General features: G+C 41.5%; 1 protein-coding gene across 3 annotated transcripts in view; it reads left to right on the forward strand.

The window, feature by feature from the left end:
• The window catches only part of STARD13 (StAR related lipid transfer domain containing 13), a 551,493-nt gene extending 543,672 nt beyond the window's left edge, over positions 1-7,821 (forward strand). For 2 of the 3 annotated variants that reach the window (XM_023208807.3, XM_023208809.3), the window contains exons 11-14: positions 84-305; positions 900-1,117; positions 4,048-4,224; positions 5,253-7,821. In XM_023208807.3, coding sequence (XP_023064575.1) covers positions 84-305; positions 900-1,117; positions 4,048-4,224; positions 5,253-5,370 — 735 coding nt within the window. In that variant the 3' untranslated portion in view covers positions 5,371-7,821. The remainder of the gene's footprint in view (positions 1-83; positions 306-899; positions 1,118-4,047; positions 4,225-5,252) is intronic. The other variant, XM_023208808.3, reaches the window with a different exon arrangement.
• The last annotated feature ends 10,028 nt before the right edge of the window (positions 7,822-17,849 follow it).

Genomic DNA, 17,849 nt, shown 5'->3' on the forward strand with positions numbered 1-17,849 from the left:
TTGTGGGTGAAATGGCTTTGCTTTCTGAGTCTCAGCATTTCTTTGGCCCAGTGTGTTGCCCTTTCGTGCATCCGTTGGTCTAGGTTCCACACGAGTTGGTGGCCCAGTCTCGTAACTCGTATGTGGAGGCTGAGATCCACGTGCCAACCCTGGAAGAATTGGGGACGCAGCTGGAGGAGAGCGGGGCAACTTTCCACAGTTACCTGAATCATCTCATCCAGGGCCTCCAGAAAGAAGCCAAGGAGAAGTTCAAGGGATGGGTCACGTGCTCCAGCTCAGACAATACAGATCTTGCTTTCAAAAAGGTAATCTCAGAGGATGGAAAAAGATCACCCCCAGAAAGCCACAGCTAACAGTCAGACATTTGTTTTTGCATTGCAAACAGCTGCTGTGTCCACAGGGCTGGGCACACACATGGACAGTTAAGGCACAGGAACCATTCAAAGACTCAGTCCAGAGATCTGTTGCGTAGAATCAGAGAGTAAACCATGGAGCCAGACAGCTGGATCCCGGTCCTGGCTCTACCCCTTAGCTGTGTCATGTTGGGCACGTCACACACCTCTCTGTGCCTCAGCTTTCCCATCTGTAAAATGGAGATTGTAAGAGTACCACTGTCAGAGGAAGGCTGATTTAAAAACCAACTGGCTTAGAATAGTGCCTGGCACACAGTAACCACCGGGTGTGTTGGTGATTATTATTTTTATCATCATTATTATTCTTTTAAGCTTAAGGACTAAAACGTTAAACCTGAGGTATGTAGCATCACTCTCAATTTACATAATCAGTGATGGTTTTTGAACACCCAGCAAAGTATGACAGAAAAACTAAAAGCCCAAACAAAAAATGTTGGACCCATTTCCCAGACAGCCTCTTCAGCTTCTGACGTTGTCTTTCCCAAGGTGGGCGACGGGAACCCGCTGAAGCTGTGGAAGGCTTCTGTGGAGGTGGAAGCGCCCCCTTCGGTGGTCCTGAACCGCGTGCTGAGAGAGCGCCACCTGTGGGACGAGGACTTTGTGCAGTGGAAGGTTGTGGAGACTCTAGACAGGCAAACAGAGATCTACCAGTACGTGCTGAACAGCATGGCCCCCCATCCTTCCAGAGACTTCGTGGTTCTCAGGTGAGCCTGACTCTAGAGTTTATGATGTTCTGTTCCAAAGGCAGGACACGAGCTGTAGATGTGAGCACTTCCGGGTATCTCCCACCAAAGTCCAGCCTCCATTGGGAAAACTAAGCTGGCTCTTGTTTCCCTCAGTGACATCTGAGTTTTCTGTGTTGATGCCTGACTTCCTGTGTCTGTTCACCCAGCCTACAGCTCTGCCTGGGCTCTCTGATTGCCCCTCTCCTTGTGGAGCACACAGTTTATTTGGCCATAAATATTATTCATTTCCTCAGAGCAGACGGCCCAGAAAAGCTGCTGTTTGTCCAGTTGCACTTTCTGCCAAATTATGCAAATGGATCTGACTGGCTTTTCTTCTGATTTTGTTTTTCTCCCCTGGGAAAGTGTGTGTAACTCTCAAGGCTGGGGTAGGCATGACTTCAGAACTCATCTGGATAACTTCAGATGCTCATAGCTAGTTACCAGGCTCAGAAACCTTGGCACTGCCCTGGAGGACCAGAAAAGTCCTGCGGATTTGGTGTTTGCCAAGGAAATATTGCTTCTGATTGAGGTAAGGGTTGAGTTCCAGACCCCTGCTCTCGGAGTTTGGAAGGGGATGCTCAACCAATCATAGAAAGTTTGCACAGTAGAGATGCAGCTTTGCATCAGCCAGAACAGAAATCGAGGGTACTAAAGAACCTGAATAAAAGGTAATTAGATCAATATATCCTTTTTTATTGAAAATCTTGGCAAACTCTGTCTCATGTCACAGATCAGCAATGTAAAAAGAACCTATTGTGAAACTCCCCAATGTATATTTAAAACACTTTATGAAACCAGTTTTGATGGCAAACTAAAGGTTACTTTTCACATGAGCTCTTTATGACTTTGGAATTGGCCCTTGGAACCTTGACTTTTAAAGGTCAGTTTTCCCCAAATATATGTATTTATCTCTGCTTCCTTGGGATCCTGGTGGAGAATGCTGGTGGTTTATGAGGGTGGCATATTACCAAAGTTATTAAGACACGAGTCATCTGGTGGAATTAAACTTCATGCTTTCACTCCACAAGTGGAAAGCTGAATAGCTGTTTCAGGATGGCTGCCATAGGAATGGGGCCATGCCATAGCGTGCCTCCTCCCTCGCTCCAGAGGAGGCTGAGGGCCTGAGGCTGTGTGTGGAACCTCCCTCCTTCCATCCATCCAGCAACCCCACCAGCCTGCTATGTATCAGTGCTTTGTTCCATCACGACCACGTGCCAGGCACTGTGATAGGCTCTGGGTATGCCAAGTGAATGCAGGAACGCACTCTCCTGCTCTCTCGGGGTTTGTATTTCACTGGGGAAAGGCCATAGAAAATAAGAACGGGAGATGGGCTTACTTATCCTGGGAGGTATGAGATAGGGAGATAGTAAGGGATGGAATTTTCATTAGAATGGTCAGGGCGAGGTCTCGCTGCACTGATTTTTATCCAAGACTTGAAGAAGTGGAGTGGACCGTGAGGCCTTGAAGGAGAAGAGATGCAGTCCTCCACGGGCTAACAATGAACCAGATCTGGTTCCTAACCACAGGAATTCCTTATGTGTAGGATACAAGGAGGTGGAAAGTGACAAGTGTGGTGAGGAGGCACAGGGCTGAGATGCCTCCTGTCTTCAGAGCATCTTCCAGTCTAGTCTAGCATGTATGAGGCTGGTCACCTTTCAGGATTGCCGCATTTGTCTCTCATGTCACACCCATTGCTAGCTCCTTGGGAGCTTCCGCTAAGAGATGCTGGAGATTCTCCCATTTATTCTGACAAACCTCGACAACTTTCAGTCGTCACGATTTATCACATCGTCCTTCATGAAAAGAGTAGTCACAGCCTGGAAGTCGCTGAGCATTTGTGTGGGGCTTGGTTATTCCCAAGTTCTTGTCAAGCACATATCACCATTTCTCTTCCTGGTGTAGGAGGACAGGGTGAAATCATGGAGGAGATAGCTTAGTAAGGGAATAGAATTTGTGGAGTAAATCATGGGAATTCTAATAAAACGATCTATTATTATAGATCTCTGGGGTAGAAAGGTAAGTTAGAGGTTGTTACACAGATGATCACATAGCTCCTGACTCCCATTCACAACCTTTTTTCAAGGGGTAGCCACCTCTGCTTGAATAGCTCCAGGAACAGGGAACTCACTGCCTCCCAGTGCAGCCCATTTCATTTCTGAACAGTGCACATTGTTAGACAGTGCTTCTCTCCTGCACAGAAATGTGCCTTTCTATCTCTGCCTTCTGGAGTCAAATCAACCATATTCACTTCTTCTCCCACTCAAGAGCCACTCAAGTATATGAAGACAATAAGCAGGCCCACATATGTTTCCTTTCCTTCCAGCTAAGCGTACCAGTTCACTTCTCCTTGAGCATCCCCTCCTCCAGGAAGCCTTCTCCATATTCTTCCCGCAGCCCACTCCGTGTGATCCCAGAGCCCTCCATGCATAACCTTATCAATGCATTTACCTCGGTGCTTTTAGAATTCTGTTTAGAGTGTCAGTTTTTCCTCCTGGACTGTGTCTATCTTTATGTGCTTGGTGTCTTCTCAGAGCCTGGCATATCTAGGTGCTTAATTGATGTCTGCTGAATGAATCGAATGGGTGAGTTCTAATTCCTAAACTGTAAAACCACCTCTTCGAGAATGGGTAGGAGCCTCCACAGCCGAGCAGAGCTGGGAGTTCCAAATGCAGATCTGAAAGCTGCAAGACCGTTTCTGGCCTCAAAGTCCCAGACTGAGATCCTTGCTTTAAAATTCTCTGTATAAACTTTACACAAGCTTATGAAAGCCATTAGCTTAATCCAAGTCACTAGCATTGGAATCTGAGCCCAGGTTGTTGGCAGGAAAATATAAACACAAACCTTAGCTCTGTGTTCAGGTTCTTCTTCCTCCCTCCGTCATGACTGATGTGTGGATTGTTTTGCTACAGGACCTGGAAGACTGATTTGCCCAAAGGAATGTGTACCCTGGTGTCCCTCTCTGTGGAGCATGAGGAAGCCCAGCTCCTGGGTGGCGTGCGAGCAGTGGTGATGGACTCTCAGTACTTGATAGAACCGTGTGGCTCTGGCAAGTCGAGACTGACTCACATCTGCAGGACAGACCTGAAGTAAGTGCTGACCCCCTAATGGCAGGCTCAGATCTTGGGAGTCTCAGCTTGTACAGCACATGATGTCACCTTGATTTCTTATTTCACGGTATTTGTTTCCTCATTGCCATTAGCGTGCTTTCCTAGGTGGCTACGTATGCCTCCCCTCTGTCTTTCCCCCTTTCCTGAAATTCTGCAGCTCTTTGCCTTTATTTTCTGTTTTATGCCCACTTATATTTCTGTCTTTCTCCCATGAAACACACACCAGCAACAGAGCCTGACACATAGTAGATACTCAGTAAATCAAAGTTCCCTTCTCTTGTGTTTCTTTTTGAGACAAGGTCTCGTTGTGTCGCCCAGGCTGGAGTGCAATGGCACCATCAGGGCTCACTGCAACCTCCACCTCCTGGGCTCACGTGATCCTCCCTCTTCAGCCTCCCCAGTAGCTGCAACTACAGCTGCCCACCACCACACTCAGCTAATTTTTATGTTTTTGTAGAGACAGGGCCTTGCCATGTTGGCCAGGCTGGTCTCGAACTCCCAACCTCAGGTGATTTGTCCACCTCAGCCTCCCAAAGTGCTGGGACTACAGACATGAGCCACCGTGCCCGACCGTGTATTTCTTTTATGTCTGCCCCCTTTTGCTGCTCCCTCTGGTAGTTCTTTGAGAAGAAAATAACTTAAATCCAACCCCTTCAAGGCATTCATGGTGCTAAACCCAGTTCTTGGTCTGGGTAGACAAAACGGAGTTTTCACAGTAAATTCTGGATTTCATCTGAATCTTTTCATTTTACCCTGAGGGGTTGGTATCATTTGAAAGCACCTGATGAGTACTGAAATGAGAGCATGAATACTTAGCAGCCAGGACGTTTTCAAGGCCCCTGATGGCAGAATAATGAGGTCCTGAGCCCCTTGACGCAGCAGCCCGAACTGTCTGCAGGTACACTGGTCATCGGGGCCCAAGGGCAGCCCTGTGCACCATGACTAATCGCTGGGATTTGAAAAAAAAAAAACCTTTCCCACTTCCTTTCTGATTTCTTTCCCCACAGAGGTCACTCCCCAGAATGGTATAGCAAAGGCTTTGGACATCTGTGTGCGGCAGAAGTTGCCAGGATTAGAAACTCTTTCCAGCCCCTCATTGCTGAGGGCCCAGAAACTAAAATCTGAGTTTTCCCCAGTGTGACATCAAACTCAGGGAAGAGGAAACTAAAGTAACGCGTATGGCAGAGAGTGTGCACGTGAGAAAGTGAGAGAAAGAGGAACTGACGGACGTGGTTAATGCCTAAAAATGGAAACGTTAAGAAGTTGGAATGTTGGAGATGCAAGAATTTCCAAGAACTTTCTTAGCCTTCCTGGAGATGGCTACATCCCTACTAATATAATTTTAAAATGAGAACATTCATCTATATTACTTAAAATTAAATGGATTATTCCTTGTGCATTGCCTAATTTGCTATTTAAAGGCTTCTAAGAAGCGTATATACTTAACTGTAAATAAATGTATGTATAGCATATGTACATATGTGTGTATATCTCCATCTTTACTGTATATATGTAAAGTACCAATTTTATATAGAATTGTGTGTTTTGAAAAGGACGCTGTCTGACTCAGTGAGTCCCTTCCTCACATAGTTCTTTCCAAGTGGCTCTGGGCCCCATCTCTCCACTGCCCTGTAAGCTGTGCAGAACCTGCTGCTAACACCAAGGTGTGAACATGCCCTGATGCCTAACCAAAGATTAGTTAACCAAAGGAAAATAACATTAAAGGAGACTTACGTGTCGTTTTGTTTCTGTTATTGAAAAACTGAGAGTGGAGTTCTGGGATAAAGCAGGGAAAGAATAATTACTCCTCCTTAAAGCAAAGTGGAGGGTGAGAAGTCATTACCAAACTTAAGGCTAGATGAGGAGTTACCACTGGGCGCAGTAAGATGGAATTTCCGTGAGATATGGACCACCGGAGTCAGTGCGAGTGATTGAAACAGAAACGATACCTCTCACTCCCATGCCCACCACTACAGACCCCAATCGAGATGAATATCATAGCCTTTACCTATTCACAGCCAAAGGGAGCCCCTGTGTTGTCTCAAGTTTTTATAAATACATTTCATAATGTTGTTAAATGTCGATCTATTTGACCAGTGGCCTATTTGGCCACAGTTCATTGGTGTTTCCTTATTGCACTGAATTCAACTTCAGACACCACACAAAGGGAGATGGTGACCATTCCGTTCAAACCCTAGATCATTACAGCTTCAGGGAATTCATTTTTGCTATGTGTAGGATACTCTTAAAATGGAATTCATTCACCTTTTACAATCTGAAAGACAGGGTTTTTAACTAACATAAGACCAAAACTATGTTCTTTGATGATTAGTTTTAGAAAATATAGTCGGGTTTATTAATTCTTCTGTGTTTCTTCACTAGCCAGTCCAAGCTACCTATGCATTTGACCCAACCTTATTTATTATTGTACAGACTAAGCAAATTGACTCCCTTTAACCAACTGCTAATGGATCGAATGTGCTTTTTATTGTAATTCAACAGCAATGGAGAGAAAGATAACTTATTGTGTGTTTGATATCAGGGAGAGAGATTTTCTTTTGTCATTCATAATAGAGATTGATATGATTTAGCAACGGTGTTGGAGAAAAAAAGAAAAGCAAATGAGCGTTTTCAGGTTTTTTTGTATTATATGCATTTATATAATGTTTCTGTTATCAGCAATGTGCAATTATTTTATTGAGAGGAATAAAAAAGCTTTCTATGAGTTTGGTATGGTGCAAGGAAAATCATACAGTTTGAATTATGACCTAGAAATTTTTCATTCTCATGTCTACCTAAGAAGGTAGCAGCAAATCCCTAATTTTCCTTTTGAGCAATGCTTTGTGAGCAAAACAAAGTCCCTTCTGCTATAACCTCTTTAACCGTATATGCCAGATTACTTTGTATGCATCAGCAAGATCGCTAGTGAAGTTTAGTCTAGCTAAACACCAGTCCTGCTCCTGAGATGGGACCCTACCTGTTTGGAAAACATGATAGGCACACGAGGGTGAGTGGCTTTGTATCACCCAGAGGGGTGCTTGTCCAGATTTCACATGCACATGAATGGCCTGGGGATCTTGTGAAGCTGCAGACTCTGCTCCAAGTAATCTGGGCTGGGCCTGAGATTCTGCATTTCTAAGGAGTCTCAGGGATGCCTATGCTGCTGGCCTAAAATCACACTCAGAAACGAGGACCTAGAAGATCCGTAAAACAGAATAAAAACAAATGTGATTGTATTTCTGACTCTCCCTCTCTTCGAATTATCTGACTTTTTTGTTTTTGTGCACATAGTAATCATATCACCGCTACATAACAACACGGTGCATCTTTTTTAAAAAAGGAAAAGGGAAAAAAAGGAGAAAAAACGATGCATCAAGCTTGTTTGTCAAATACCACAGTATTGTATTCATTGTTATCTTGCCAATGGAAATAAAGTATGCTATTGCATTTAAATATTATATTTATACCTCATGTATATTTTTACCTCAATTGTTGGTATCAATCATCAATTGTAAATAAATAATTGCCAAAGCAAATAAATTTATATATATTAAATATTTCCTATTTTCTATAAAATAGATGTTGATTTTCATGCTTCATCTTTAAATGGAAAACTTGCTTCATGAGGGAGATTTCTCCCAAGATAGCCTGCCATGACTTTGACTCCTTGGTACTGTCTGTGGTCAATACGGTCTTCAGATACAAGGAAGCTGTTGTTATTATCAGGCTGGGTGCCTTAACCTGGGTCTAAGGGATTAAAGTGATGAGTGGGGATTTTTTTCCTATGTTTAATTGTCCTTAAATCTGGAAGTTATAAAAACACATTCATAATATTTTTATCAAAGGTTTAGTAAACTCTTTAGCTACATTTTATTTTTGTTAAGTGAACAAGAAATCAAGATTCAATGAAATGACTTACAGCTGCACTACTAGACCATGAAAAGTAGCCACAAACGACTCTGAATCTCTTCCCTTCTACCCTTGAAATCTGAGCTTCACTTCTAAATATCAGCAGAGAGAGCCCTTAAGAAAGCAGAGGCTCTCAAACATTCTCAGGCACAGGCTTCCAAAGCCACAGAAGCCCAGAAGACCATATGCCCCTACAAAAGTTGTCCCAACTCTGCTCTCTCCTTATCTCATGTACTTTCCCCTGTCACTTGCAAGTTTTGCTTTCACCGTAGGCAAAGGGGGAATTCAATGGCGCTCTTTCTCTTCTACATGAAAGAAAAGAATGTGATGGCCATTCTAGCAGCTGCAGGCTACAGATGTCCTGACAATATGGATCATATGAATTTAAAGGTGATTCCTGCCAATTACCCTGATCTCGTCACTATATATGTATCAAAACATGCAATGACTATGTACCCCACAAATATGTACAATTATTTGTCAACTAAAAAAATATATGAAAAGAAAAAATTTTTTTACATTATTCCAAACACTCTTCATGAAATTCTTAGACATAAAACTGTTCCACCTGTGTCTTTCAATATTTGGTTACGGAAAAACTGGCCATATGGTTCCTTCTCAGGAAGATAAATGTAAAGGCATAAAACAGACCCCAACCAAATGGAGTGTCACATTCTGACACAAAGGCAAAATCAATGTGTGCTGACTGCACAAGGAGTGAATAAACACCTGACCTTGCAACACTGGAATGCTGCAAAGTCATGAAGTTTAAACAACTGATGAAGTACAATTTTTGACATTCCATAGGCAGACTATATCCTTTGTAGGTGTTCTTAAAGACAGTGTTTACCTTCATTCTAATAATCCCACTCATCAGCCTCCTAGATGTCACATAGCTTACATCTTTCTGATGCACAGCTGAGGCTCAAAATTCCCAGTAATATTGTATCTCTGCAGAAAACTTGCTTGCATAAGACTTTCATTCACTCAGCACACATTTATTCAACAGTGAATAGGAGTGGAACACAAGTAGGCAGAGGTGTTAATACAAAGAAGACATAATGTGGAGCAGAAACTGTGATATACAGTCAATTTTCATTGTTTGTGGTAGTTCCTTTCTATAAAGTTGTTGTGAACACTGAATTAGTGAATACTGAACCATTGCTCCTAGGAGAAACACACGGTTAGGTTCCTGTGAGCCTCAGGTCACAACATTTTCATCAACCCATCACTACATAACCTTGTTTTATTGTGTTTCTGTTTAAGACACCTAATTTAATATATATTTCTTACAAGTTAGTCATCTGCACTATTTCTTTATAATAAAACCTTAGCAGAGAAGGATTTAACATTTCCCCAATGCTGGGTAACATAACTGTAAATTTCTTGGGCTTTCAACCTCTCAACAGTGCTCTTTTTACTACACTTTAAAAATCAGTTGTCATTTTACGAATCCATAAATTTAGCTGTTTTTCCATTTTTTCCATAGCTTCTTCAAGAAATACAAATGTCACTTCAGCACTTTCCAGAACAGCCTCATGTACATACTGGTGTATGTACTTCCTTTTCTGGATGTACTATATTGTTGATTTATTAACATTGAACTCAAGCCAATAGCCCTGTAACTCAAGCATGAACGAAGCTCATCTAACACACATATTTTCTCCATGAGGCATACCCCCAGTCTTCTTGTACTTAAGAACGTTAGACAGCACTTTACTGCAACATCCAGGGCCCATTGGAAAGTGAAATTACCACCCAAAAGCACAAAAATTTGAAAAAAAAAAAAAAAAGGCAATTAATAGACTATACAAAGGGCATGTTTATAGTATGTTAGCCGAAACAAGAAGGGAGTGAGCACACTGACCTCAGTTGGGAATGTGCATCACATCAGTGACTCCCATTTGTTACGCTCTGAAAATGTCCAAAAATCACCATGAAATCACTGCAAGTATTGATCCGAGGGTTACAAATAAATGTTAGTGAGTAGATGAATTCACAAATGTAGAATCCACAGACGATGAGAAGGGTCTATACATACAACACCCAATGACAAGTTTCTGTGAATTCTACAAGAGCCCAGGGGAGTCAAAGGACAGGATGTCTCACCTGAGCTGGAAGAGCTTGAACTTTATCTGTTGAGCAAACTAGAGCCAAGAGGCCAAGAAGTGAACTCGCACTGGTTTTGCTGAAAGAGATTTAAAATGGACTTGGAGTCCATTAAAACAGACTTGGAGTATTAACAGTAAAATAGACTTGGACTTAAGACAGACCTGGAGCATTACTAGGCATGGGAGCAGGTTTGTAAAGTTACACCCGTCTTTGCCAGTATTCTTCACCCCTTTTGTTTCCACATTAGATGTATTAGAGGTATCTCACCACCTGCCCTTCCTGAGCTGAAACTAATCCATGATAACTTGCCTTTCTTTTCATTTTATAATCCACTCCTTTCCTCTATCTAATGTAGAATATTTAGGAAAACTTGGCATTCATCTGACTAACCTCAGAGAAGATACTTTTAAACCCAAAATAACACCTTTGATGCCACACATGACCCAGAGAGAACCAGATCAGTCTAGGTGTTACATGATCCTAAGATGCCAAGAGCTGATAAGACAAGATTACTGGTAAGATCCCCATGGACAAACCCCAAATCAGCAGGAAAGGTTGGGTTGCCAGGCTCATACCTCCCTCTCTTGTTATCATGCCCATTGCTTGTCACAGGAGGTAGGCTTATCCCACTGCTGAGCGAGTGCTATGCCTGAACCACTCCTCACTGTGAGAGGAAGTCTTTAATCTGCATGAGCTAAGTTTGAGCTGTCAGTTTGCCTCTGCCCAAACTCCAGCATGGCCAAGACATGGAACTAAAATCCTTCCCATAGGCCAGACTAGTCTGTCCTTTCCTGGCTAGCGTGGGCCCCTGAGGGTGCAAAGGAGATGCTTTGGGTTGGTAACCTGAATTGACGAGTGGTTTTGTTGAGGATGGACTGGCATGATAAAGGGCAGAGTGATCCATGAATCTAGTTAAAAGACTGTTGTAACAGTCCAGGTGAAAAATGCTTGTGGGCAAAGAAGTGGACAGTTTTTAAAATGTATTTCAGAGCTATAATAGAACTAATAAGATCTATATACTAGCTTGTTTTGAAAGGGTGGGGAAAAGGAATGATCTCAAAATGACTCTGGATCTTCTAGCTTGGAAAAACTTTGTGGTAAATTATTTAACTGATATAGGAACAAAGAAGAGGAGAAGTAGATTCGGTTGGGCAGCAGGGCAGGGAGAGAGCTAGGTTAGAAAGGATGGCCAAATGAGCTCTGATCACGCAATGCTTGTGGTGACTACGAACCATCCAGGTGGAGATGCCCAGCAGCATCTGGGCATATAGGTCTGTGATGGTTAATTTTGTGTCAACTTTAGTAGATTATAGGGTACCCAGATTAAACATGGTTTCTGGATATATCTGTGAGGGTGTTTCCAGATGAGATTAGCATTTGAGTAGACAGAGTCAGTAAAGTATAGTTGATCCTTGAACAGCACAGGTTTGAATTGTATGGGTTCACTTGTATGTGGATTTTTTTCAACAAGTATATTGTAAAAATTTTTGAAGATTTGTAACAATTTGAAAAAACTCACAGATAAACCATGTAGCCTAGAAATATTTAAAAAGTTAGGTATTCATGAATGCATAAAATATGTGTAGATACTAGTGTATGTTATTTTCTAACATAAAATATATACCAATACATTATTAAAGGTTAAAATTTATCAAAACATGCACACAAACACAGACTTACATGGTGTCATTCCCAGTTGAGAGAAATGTAAACATAAAGATGCAATATTAAACCACAACTGCATAAAATTAACTGTAGTACATACTGTACTACTGTAATAATTTCACAGCCACCTCTTGTTGCTATTTCAGTGAGCTCAAGTGTTGCAAGTAACTGCTTAAAGTTCCATGTGATGCTCATCATCTCCATGTGAGTAGTTTCTCTCTCCAGTAAATTGCATATCGCAAAAAAAAGTAATCTCTTGCAGTTCTTAAGAGTTTTTCACTGTGCTATATTGTAAACCTTGATTCACACCAGGGAACCCATAAGAAGTACCACTAGTTATGCTGGAAGTGCTTCTAAGAAGCAGAGAAAAGTCATGACATTACAAGAAAAACTTTAATTTCTTATTATGTAGCATAAATTAAGGTCTGCAGCTGCAGTTACGCATCATTTGAAGATAAATGAACTCAGCAAAAGGACCATTGTAAAAAGAAAAAAAAAAAAGAAAAAGGAATTCATGAAGTTGTGGCTGCAGCTATACCAGCAGACATGAAAATCTTAGCCCTTTTAGTGAAATATCTTTTAATCATGTACTGAAAATGTAGCTTTTATGTGTGTGCAGGATTGCTACAAGGAAGACATACCTACAGGCTTTAATATAATTTGAGGAAAAGCAAAGTTATTATATGATAACTTAAAACAAAATAAAGGCAAAGGATCTAAACCTGGAGAATTTAATGACAGCAAAGGATGGTTTGATAATTTTAGAAAAAAGTTTGGCTTAGAAAATGTCATGATAACAAGATAAGCAGCTTCTGCTGACCAAGTTGCAACAGATGAGTTCCCAGATGTCATTAAGAAAATCATTGAGAAGAAAGGATATCTGCCTGAACAGGTTTTTAATGCAGATGAAAGTGCTCTATTAAGGAGAAAAATAATGCAAAGGATATTTATTAATATTATTAAGAAAGATAAATAAGCACCAGAATTTAACGCAGGAAGGGATAGGCTAACCCTATTGTTTTGGCAAATGCACTTGGGTTTATGACCAGGATTCCCCATATCTATAAAGCTGCTAACTTCAAGCCTTGAAGAGAAATGATAAACATCAGCTGCCAGCATTTTGCTTGTAAACAAGGCCTAGTCAAGAAGAACCCTTTTACTGGATTGGTACCACTAATGCTTTGTCCTGAAGTCAGAAGTAACTTACCAGTAAGGGATTGCCATTTAAAGTTCTTTTGATATTAGACAATGCCCCCAGCCACCCAGAACCACATGAGTTCAACATTGAAGGCATCAAACTTTGTCTATGTGCCCCCAAACACAATGTCTCTAATTCAGCCTCTAGATCAGGGGGTCACAAGGACCCTTAAGGCTCATTAAACCTGGTACTATATGGAAAGGATCATCAATGCTGTATAAGAAAATCCTTCTAGAGAGAACATCATGAAAATCTGGATGTATTACACCATTTAAGATGTCTTTGTTTTTCCAGAAAAAGCCATGAAATACATCAAGCTCAAAACAATAAATTCAATAAATTCCTGTTGGAGAAAACTGTGTCCAGATGTTGTGCATGACTTCACAGGATTTATGACAGATCCAGTCAAGGAAATCATGAAAGAGATTGAGAATATGGTAAAAAAACAAAAAAAGGTTGGGGGTGAAGGGTTTCAAAATCTTGAATTAGTTCAAGAGCTAACAGACACCACCCGAGAGGAATTAACAGAAGATGACTGGATGGAGATGAATGCTTCCAAGCAGCTGATGAGGAAGGAGACATAGAAGCCGCAACAGAAAACAAATTCATACGGATAATCTAGCAGAGAGTTCTGCTTGTTTAAGACTGCTTTTGACTTCTTTTACAAGATGGACCCTTCTGTGAAATGGTCACTAAAACCAAAGCAAATGGTGGAAGAAGGATTGATACCATAAACATTTTTAGAGAAGTGAAAAAGCAAAAAAAAAATTTTTTAAGTCAAATAGAAATTATTATGTGTTTTCATAAAGTTACACTGAGTGTGCCAGTCTCTCTTACCTCCTCTTCCACCTTCTCCCCTTCTTCCACCTCTGCCACCCCTGAGACAGCAAGACCAACCCCTCCTCCTCCTCAGTCTATTCAATGTAAAGATGGTGAGGATGAAGACCTTTATGACTATCCATTACCACTAAATGATACTAGATATATTTTCTCTTCCTTAAGATTTTCTTAACATTTTCTTTTCTCTAGCTTACTTTAAGAATACAGTATGTAATACATATAATACAAAATAGGTGTTGATTGTCTATTTATGTTATTGGTAAAGCTTCCAGTCAATGGTAGGCTGTTAGTAGTTCAGTTTTGGAGGAGTCTACATGCAAATTTTCAACTGTGCAGGGGTGTGGATGCCTCCAACTTCCACATTGTTGAAGGGCCAACTGTAAATTATGGTTAGGCAACTTGCAAACCACTGAGGGCCCTAACAAAACAAAGGCAGAGGAAGGAGAAATTTGCCCATTTTTTCTCACTCACTACTTGAGCTGGGATGTCTTATGCCATCTTCTCCTGCCTCAGACTGGTATCTACATCACTGGCTTTCTTTGGGCTTCCAGACTCAGACCAAATTACAACCCCAGCTTTCTTGGGTCTCCAGCTTGGTGATAGCAGGTCATTGGACCTCTCCATCTCTATAATCACGTCAGCTAATTCCTCATAATAAGTCTCCACATATATCTCCTATTTGTTCTGTTTCTCTAGAGAACCCTAACTAATATAAGGTCTGAAACTCAAGGGAATGATCAGTGCCCAAGGCTGGGGGTATGTCACTTTATTCACTTAAGTGGTGTCATTCCTGACCGTGTACTTAATGATCCAGTAATGCCCAGCCACTCCGTCATGTTCCCAGTGACTACATTGACCTCCCTATCTGGCGGGTCATAGGTCATTGATAGCCTAACTCTGCTCCTAGATATAGCCTTTTAAGGGCATGGATCATGCCTTAATTAACTTGGAAACTTCATCTGTTAGGACACTTTCTGCTGCATCATTCCATAAGTGTTTGTTAAAATGAACCAGTTTGTTAAACAGGACATAACAATGACAGAAGTTGCAAATGTCAGGATTTCATTCTTTTTGTGCCTGAATAGGATTCTTTGCCTATATATACAACATTTTATTTATCTAGTCATCCACTGACAGACACTTAGGTTGATTCCATATTTTGAATATTGTGAATAGTGCTGCAATAAACATGGGGGTGCAGATGTCTCCTCAATATGCTGATTTTATTTCCTTCGGATATATACCCAACTATTGATAGATCATATGGTAGGTATATTTTTAGTTTTTTGAGGAACCTTCATATTGTTTGCGATGGTTGCTGAACTAATTTACACCCCTACTAACAGTGTATGAGCATTCCTCTTTCTCGGCATCCTTGACAGCATTTGTTATTTTCTTTTTGATAATAGCCATTTTCACTTGGATGAGATGATATCTCATTGTGGTTTTGATTTGCATATTCCTGATGATGGGAAGTCAAATATTGTATGTCCTCACTCATATGTGGGAGCTAAACAGTGGATCTCATGGAGGCAGAGAGTAGAATGGTGGTTGCCAGATGCTGGGAAAGGTGTGGAGGGAGGGAGAGAAAAAGAGAAATTGGTGAATGGGTAAAAAAATACAGTTAGATAAAATAAGTTACCTATTAGATAGACAGTGATAAAATAGTGTTAATAGCACAGTAGGGTGACTGCAGTTAACAAGATTTTATAGTATATTTCAAAATAGCTGGAAGAGATTATTTGGAACGTCTCTAACACAAAGAAGTGATAAATGTTTGAGGTGATGGATATGCTTATTATCCTTATTTGATCATAACACATTGTATACAGGTTTTAAAATATCACATATAGGCCGGGCGTGGTGGCTTATACCTGTAATCCCAGCAGTCTGGGAGGTCAAGGTGGGCAGATCACTTGAGGTCAGGAGTTCGAGATCAGCCTGGTCAATATGGTGAAACCCTTTCTCTACTAAAAATACAAAAATTAGCTGGGCATGGTGGCAGGCACCTGTAGTCTCAGCTACTCGGGAGGCTGAGACAGGAGAACTGCTTGAACCCAGGAGGCAGAAGTTGCAGTGAGCCGAGATTGCACCACTGCACTCCAGGCTGGGCAACAGAGCAAGACTCCATCTCGAAAACAAAACAAAATAAAACAAAAATCACATACACCCCATAAATAGGTACAATTTTTATGCACCAATAAAAAATTATTTTAAAATGATAGAAGTCATAGAAAGGAAGCCGTAAGCCAGGGACACTGTGAAGAGTACTCTAAAGCTAACAAAATCACTTCTGTTTTGGATTTTGACTACTTTGACCCTCACCATTGTACAGAAGATGGAGAAATAACTTGATATGGTGTGGATATTTGTCCATCTCCTCCAAATCTCATGTTGAAATGTAATCTCCAGGGTTGGAAGTAGGGCCTGGGGGTAAGTGTTTGGCTTGGTGCCCTCCTCACAGTAACGAGTGAGCCCTCACTCTGAGTTCACATCAGATCTGGTTGTTTACAAGTATGTGGCACCTCTCCGTCTTTCTGCCTTTCTCCCTCTCCTTGCTTCCACTCTTGCCATGTGATACATGGCTCGCCCTGTACTTTCTTCCATGATTGGACACTTCCTGTGGCCCTCACCAAAAGCTGAGCAGATGTCAGCTCCATACTTCCTGTATAGCCTGAAGAACCATGAGCCAATCTGACTTGTTTCCTTTAGAAACTACCCCGTCTCAGGTATTTCTTTATGGCAACACAAGAACGGACTAACAAATAGCTGGTCTTCTAAAAAGTTAACTGTGATTGTTTCTGAAACTAGCACATGCTGAACACCTGTTTACAACAAACACGAAGATTTGTTTCCTTCATGCATACAATAAATATATATGAAGCACTCATTATGTGCTAGATACTTATCTTAGGCATTCAGTGAATAAAAAGATGAATAAAATCAGTGAATAAAACAGACAAAATTTCCTGTCCTCATGGAGCTTATGATCTAGTGGAGAAAGCAGCAAAAAAAAAAAAAAAAAAACTAAATAAATAATTGACAAGGTAAGTTCTATAGGAAAACAAAAACAAAAGGAAAGAGATGGGCAGTGGGAGATTTGCAGTTTTGGGTAAGATAGTGAGGAAACACCCTACAGAGATCCCATTCAAAACAACACCCTGTCAGGGTTTCATTTCCTTCCACTCCACTCAAATTGCTAAAACTACACTGGTGGGAATTATCCATCAATCAATTTGCTGATCACCTATCTTTTGTGAAGAAAAAGAAGTTCAGCAACTTAGACACATGCGTCCTCTGAGAACCGTCCTTGCTGAGGAAGGACTGCCACCTCTTCCCAGGCAGTCAGAAAGCAGGGCCAGCAAGGGATGCACAGAGGTGAGAACGCCACATGTCCCAGGCCACTCCATTTAATTGTTAATGCCCCTAATGATAACGGGGCAAGTCCTTGGTTGCCCTGATTTCCAGAAATTAGCATGTCCCAATGGCCACCAGATACTTCAGAGAGTTCTCAAGATGAGCATTTCTCATGTGCCCAGGAGCAGGCCCTGTGGATCAACTTTGTTGTCCTCATCACCCACCCCATCACCACTGCCCCTGCTGCCAATGACCTTGTCATCTCCCTGCCTGCTGGGCATATCTCCCTTCTGCAATCTCAACACCGACCAGGCTTTGAGAGGAGATCTGGTTCTCCCCTTGTCATCTCTCTGTAGAGCTGGTCTGAGTAGGTAGGTGTGTTAAATCACCACAGCACACCTGAGACTAGGCTGTCACTGGTAATAAGACTCAACTAACACACTAGGGTGAAGTAGAAGTGCAGCATAACCTAAATCTGCTAATAAAGGTGGCCCCTCTTTAAGCCCATTCACCCAAACCTGGC

Source organism: Piliocolobus tephrosceles, chromosome X (assembly GCF_002776525.5).
Source record: "Piliocolobus tephrosceles isolate RC106 chromosome X, ASM277652v3, whole genome shotgun sequence".
Taxonomy (NCBI): Eukaryota; Metazoa; Chordata; class Mammalia; order Primates; family Cercopithecidae; genus Piliocolobus; species Piliocolobus tephrosceles.